This window comes from Epinephelus lanceolatus, chromosome 4 (genome assembly GCF_041903045.1).
Source record: "Epinephelus lanceolatus isolate andai-2023 chromosome 4, ASM4190304v1, whole genome shotgun sequence".
Lineage (NCBI taxonomy): Eukaryota > Metazoa > Chordata > Actinopteri > Perciformes > Serranidae > Epinephelus > Epinephelus lanceolatus.
Window position 1 is genome coordinate 19,924,159 of NC_135737.1, and position 6,607 is coordinate 19,930,765.

The window sequence follows — 6,607 nt, forward strand, 5'->3', positions numbered from 1 at the left end:
AGTCGGAGAAGAAATAACCTAATTCACTGCCCAGGAACATTTACTTGTAATGTTACTCAATGCATGAGTTGACGACATGAATCCATCAACACACCTTCTGTGACAACTTTGTCACAGTAAATCCCTGTGACAACTCTGACCATTACTTTAGCTTTTACATGACATATACTTTTAATAATAAGTGGATCTTCAAGCCTTTATATATATCAATTTCGACCGGATTATGTGAACCGCATATATTCTAATCCTTACATAGCACTGTGGAGCGTCAATCTTGTGGGCTCCAACAACAATAAACCCTCCAGCTTGCCTTAGGAGGACTAAATACACAAACCCACTATTTTAAATATGCCATGGGAGAATCTGACTCCAGCCTGTTCTGCTTTGTTCTGAAAATGTCGGCGTGCAGCCTCGTTCTGTGGACGATAAACGAGGTGCAGACTGATAAAGGAGGAAATACAATGAGTGCTGGACAGAGCAGTGAGCGACAACAACCACGTCCACATTCATGGGTACTGTTTTTGTGGTGGAAACACTGAGCGGACCTAGGGTCTAGGTACCATGTCTGAAGGGTTACTTTTGGTTCCAAAGGTACCATACAGAAAGTTTTTGGTGGAAACGGGGCTTTTGAGACAGCTTCTAGTGCAGGGGCAGACTAAACCGTTTTGCACCTTTAAGGGGTAAGAGAGGCCCTTAGAGAGATTCAACTGTTTTTTTATACAGTGTTAATATTAGTCTTTAAACAGATTTATTCCTCTGTTTTAATTTAGTTACGGCAGTAATTACTAAGAAACTGCAAACAAAACCAAACTTTAATTCCAGGATTTTTTGAAGGTCCCTCTCCCATTACGGCCCTGGGCAATCAGTCCCACTTTTCCTGCCACTATGACACGCCTGGTTAGAAGTACTTGTTACGCTGACTGGTCTGTTTCAGAATAACATGTATTATTTTACTGGATTCATTATGTCACTTAAATGTTGCAGCCAGTAATGGCAGAACTAATTTTACCACTGTGTAGCCTAATATATCATATATTTTGTATTAATCATCTAAATCTGTTAAGTAACTAGTAACCAGTTATCAAGTAGATGAAGAGCAATTTTTCTCTGAATTTGAGTGGAGTACAAGTACTGTGTAGCATAAAATAGAATTACACAAGAGAAGCACTCAAGAGAAGTACCTCAAAATCGTATACAGCAGGCCTACTCAAGTAAGTATCCTACTTAGCTACTTTCCAGCATTGTCTATAAGATAGGAACATTAGGAGACACAATGGGACATAATGGAGCAGTAATGGGACATTACATGCAATGTTATAGGCATATTGAACATTTTCAATTAACCTTAGCTGTACTTCAAATTTAATTTTGTACATACATTAATATAAGCCACTTCTCATACATTATGTAAATGTTCTATAAATTGGATTTGTGGACTTTGGATATCTGTTTATTGCTATTTTTTATACTTGCACCTTTATTGTTATTTTGCACTCTGTCCTACTTTGTACTGAAAATGCTTCAAATGTATTTCCCCTGAGATAAAAACAATTCTTTCTTATCTTTTTGACTGAGAGGATGAAAGAAGTCAAACTGTTGGTGGGAAAAGTGTCTCTAGCCTGCATGTCTCTTGTGTAGGAAACATGTGGTCCACTGTTGCTTGGCAGACACTCCTGTCAGGATGAAGACATCACAAAACTATGAATTATCATAAATCAAAATGCCCACACCAGACTGAACCTGAACAGCTTTATTGCTCGAATGCTTACATTTGAACTATCAGACTATTAGACGCTCCGACTGTTAGAGAACGCTACTCAGAATAATAACACACACAAAATCACTCTGTGTTGTAAGTTCCTGCTGTGTTGATTGTGTTTTCTGTCCAGGGACTGCAGAGATTAATTAGCCTGAAGCCAATTTCTGGTGCAATATTTCTAATTGTGCATGGTTACCAACAAAACTAAAGTACACACACTCAAACACATTTTTAATTAACTGTGCTGTGATACAAACTAATGTTATTGCTCTGCAGTGAAAATTCTATTTACTTTCAGCACATGGCAACTTAGTATTCATACAATATATGATACAATACCTTTAAAGCTTTAGTTATGGCACTATCACAAGAGCACACTGTGCATCCAAACAAAGGTAAAGCAAGCAACCTCCATGCGGTAATACATGCATTAGAAATACACAAGGCCATGTTCTGATTGTCCTCATTTGTCAAGGCAAGAAAACACGCTGTCACTTGTTTTCATGGAACATCATCATGAGTGTCAGATTTCTAAAAATAACCTAATTATCTTCATTAAATTCCCTCCTTGTTATGGTAATGGAGAGAACACACGATGCTAATTGAAACATGGCTTCTCAAACTACTCAGTATGCATGACAGGAACCATAGCTGCGCTGGCCGCCATCGCCATAGTTATCACCACCAGTGTACTTTCCTTGACATGCCAGACTGTTCACCTGTGGACAGAGAGGACATTGAGCAAGCGGACAAACACAAAGGAAAACAAACACTGGTTAGTGGTAAAGGATTGGGATCATATGCTTTATATAAAGACAAAAAGAGGTGGACGCACCTCTGCTCTCTTGATGAACTGCTCAGTGGCGACTTTCTCATTCTCTTTATGTCCTCTCCAGGCTCTCAGTGCAGATGCCTGCAGGGCTCGGCCGAAGGAGAACGTTAGGACCCAGGGCGCAGCCAGAGGGCAGTTGTTGATGGCATTGAGGTGGACAGAGGCCTCTTCTTCACTCTGACCCCCGGAGAGAAAAGCAATTCCTGTTGGGAACAAGAGACTTTTATTTTGTTGCTGCAAACTTCAAACATATCTGTGTATAATTCTCAACAGACACGACAATGCTCTGGGTTACCTGGGACTGCTGGGGGGACAGTGCGGCGCAAGGCGGTGACAGTTGCCATCGCAACCTCCTCTGGGCTGTACTTGGTGGAGCAACTGTGTCCACCAGTGACCATGTTGGGTTTGAGGAGAGTGCCCTCCAGATACACATGGTGGTCTGACATGGCCTTGTACACTGCAGTCAGGACCTGAAACACGTGGATTGTTTCAACTAAGAGACAGCAGACAGATACTTCCCTTCCTCTTTGTCTCACTTCTTACTGTTGTAGTATCAACGTCACACACCGATGCACATCCATGGATGAACCACCTCAACTGGCCCCTTTCAACGCAAAGGAGCAGCATCTCTACTCTGAACTCCCTCCAGATCTCCAAGGTAAAGCCCAGACACCCTGCAGAGGAAACTCCGTATGGTGGCTGCTTTTATCCGCAAGCTAATTCTCTCAATCATTACCCAAAGCTTGTGACCAAGGGCGGGGGTAATTCAAATGCTTTGCCTTGTCCCTCAGCTCCTTCTTCACTAAGACAGTATTACACAGCACCCTCATAACCGCTGATGCCACACCAAACGCCTGTCCATCTCATGCCCCATTTTATCCTCACTCGTGAACAAATACTGAGAGATACTGAGATACTGGAACTCCTTCACTTGGGACAGTAACTCACTCCCAACCCTAAGGGAGCAATATACCATTTTCTGGCTAAGAACCATGGCCTCGGACTTGTAGGAGCTGACTCTCATCCAGACTTCTTCACACTTGGCTGAAAACCACTCCACTGTGAGCTGGAGGTCACGGTCTGATAAAGCCAACAGAGCCGAATCATCTGCAAAGAGCTGAGCCGCAATTCTGAGGTCCCCAACCCCCTCTTTCTCCCCTTAGCTGTGTCTTGAGATCCTGTCCATGAATATCACAAACAGAACTGGTGACAAGGGATAACCCTGGCAGAGGCCAGCACCCACTAGAAACATGTCTGACTTTGTGCTAAGTATATGGACACATCTCTCACTGTGATTGTAGAAGGCCCAGATGGCTGGTAGAAACAACCCCAGTGTCCTATATTCCTGCGGTATCCCCTACAGAACTCTCCATGGGACATGGTTGTAAGCCTTCTCGAAGTCCACAAATCGCATGTAGACTGGATGGGAAAGCTCCCATGATTGTATAAAAGAAAAGAAACACACCTTCTCGGTTACGTACTGGCTGCGTTTCAGGTCATGATCTCCATCAGGCAAAATCTCCGGCTCTATGACGGGCACGATGCCATGCTGGCCGAGAAAGGAAAGATTATCAGAACAACATATAGATGAATCACAAAAATGTGCAGACACGGTTTATAATATTGGGCTCTCACCTGCTGGCAGATACTGGAGTAGCGTGCAAGTACATTAGCATTTTCTGTGATCGCCAGTTTAGATGGATTGGCGTCACTGATTTTGAGCACACAGCGCCACTTTGCAAAGACAGCTCCATCCTTTTTATACTGCGCACAGCGCTCTGACAGTCCATCCAGACCTGTGGAAGAGGTTTAAAAAAAGATTGATAGATTGTTTGTAATATACACTCTGGGTGATGTGAGTGTTGTTTTTGTCTGACCCTGTGTGGTGGTTTCTCCACAAGTTCCTGCCAGGGGGACAACACCTTTGTCAACCTGAGGAATAAGCAATAGAGAAGTGACAATCTTGTATGTTTCTTGTGAACAAAAACAACTAATTGTTAGTGCAGACTGCAGTGCCATAATGATACTCGATCAAAAAAATCAGCCTTTCACCACAAAGTTTGGTGTGAGTTGATGTTCCGTATTTGTAATATTTGGAACTAATATGCCAAACCTTGACGCCGACCAGGATGCCCCTGTCCCTGATCATTTTGACAAAGCCTACACCGTTATCAGAGTGCTGGTACAGCGTCTCATGGAAGAAGATGACCCCTCCAATGCAGCCGTTGATGCGATCGTCTGCACTGAAGAGAATCTGCCGGAACTGTCTGCGGTTCTCTTCTGTGTTCTCCACCCCAACCTGGGCGAGCCGCTTAGCCATGCTGCCTGCAATTAACGTATGTGATATGCATATGAGATGTTAATATCCATACTATGCATTCTTTGGATTGGATTGTCTTTATCGGTGACATAACTGACTGAGTGTGGTTTTTCAGTGCAACATTAATGGCACACATTTTTTTCCAGAGTTTAAGATAAAGAGTGCTACAGACCCACAGACTCGTCCGCAGCCAGGATGCCCTTCCCTGGAGAAACAATGCGTAGAGCGGTCTCATGTAGCTCCCTCTTCTGCGCCTCAGAGAGTGTGGGGAACTGGTGTGTCATCCTGAGCAACTGATTGTCATACAGCCTTTGGTAAAAGAAGTGACCTTATGATTGTATTATTCACACACTGACAACCCAAAGAAGACAGATGTTATTCATCCACAAAGTTTAAGTCAGAAATATCTTAAGGTCCATCCATATTTCTTTCCACCTCTGTCTTTCTCAAAGGGAGTTGCTAGTTAGGAGGTATGATATGGTGACAACAGATTGGTCCTGGTTGGTATAATCTCAACTGGGTGTTACAGAGTGCTGAGCCTGCTGAAGTATCAGCCTCTTCAACAATATTTGTGAACATGAGCTACTCTCTCTCAAACTCAAAAACCAGAGAAGTAAGTCTCAAACTTGTGATGCTCCATAGACTATGAATGGGAGACTCACTGAACATTTATTTATACCCAAAAGGCTTTATTCTATTGTAATGTTCTCAGTTTGGAAACAGAAAATGTACCCATATACTCTTCCATTCCCCTGGGTGCTATCAGTGTCATCTAGAAGATCGTTCACCATTCATCTTCTATGGATCAGCTCCAGACTTTATAACCTTAGACATAACAAATTTCAGTTTTAGCACTCTAGGTTATACTTTTTAACTGTCTGGGACTATAGGAATAATGTATGAATTTTGAAAATAAGCATTGTTTCCCTTTAAGGTATCAACTGAAATAATACAGTAGGCTACCAAGTAGTATTGAAACTGCTCCAGTCAAATGAAACTTGCATTCAAATCTTTTTGGACCCAGATCTAGACAAAAATTTCTATTTGTATGATTTTGATCACAGCCAATCACACACTACAGCAGCAGCAACAATCCATATAGTTGTCAGTTGGCAGTTCAGTGTGCTGAGCTGCCACCAAAACATTTGAAAGCATGGCTATACTACAAGCCTGTGGTATTCTGGGGGCACAACCAAATGATTCCATTCACATGATGGGTATCAAATAAAGAAGAAAAAAAGGTATCAAATTAACTCTACAGGTATCAGTATCACTTTAAGGATACCACTGGTATTAGAACGTTTTAAACAATACCCGGCCCAATAAATAAGACATGTCATTTTCTCTTAGTATTTCTTAGTATCTCTTAAAATCACGGACAAATGCAAAATTAACTAAACATTTTTTTATTGTGTGAACTTTTGGAGTTGCTGCAAGTAAAAAAAATAATTACAATAATAACATTTTTGTTTTAGATAAAATGTAAAGCCATCAACTTTCTAACAATCACTACCTGATACAGGTGCATAGATTTACCCACTGAAGTCAGTTATTTAAGATTTAAGATGAGCAGATAAAGTTCTTACCTGACAGAAATGTGTCTCGTCCACTGATGGGATGAACACTGACAAGAAACTCACTGTCAGCTCTAGTTTGTATCCAGCTCAAGTATGTCACACCTAATAAGGCGACACCC

At 41.8% G+C, this 6,607-nt stretch overlaps 1 protein-coding gene across 1 annotated transcript; it reads right to left on the bottom strand.

The window, feature by feature from the left end:
* Window positions 1–1,735: 1,735 nt before the first annotated feature.
* LOC117259104 (fructose-bisphosphate aldolase C) lies at window positions 1,736–6,607 on the bottom strand. Its single transcript, XM_033630329.2, has 9 exons — window positions 6,498–6,607; window positions 5,084–5,220; window positions 4,705–4,916; window positions 4,469–4,523; window positions 4,227–4,387; window positions 4,057–4,140; window positions 2,887–3,061; window positions 2,595–2,794; window positions 1,736–2,478 (listed from the first exon to the last, which is right to left on the bottom strand). The coding sequence occupies exons 2-9, from the start codon at window positions 5,193–5,195 to the stop codon at window positions 2,386–2,388; spliced, it is 1,092 nt and encodes a 363-aa protein (XP_033486220.1). The 5' UTR covers window positions 5,196–5,220; window positions 6,498–6,607; the 3' UTR covers window positions 1,736–2,385.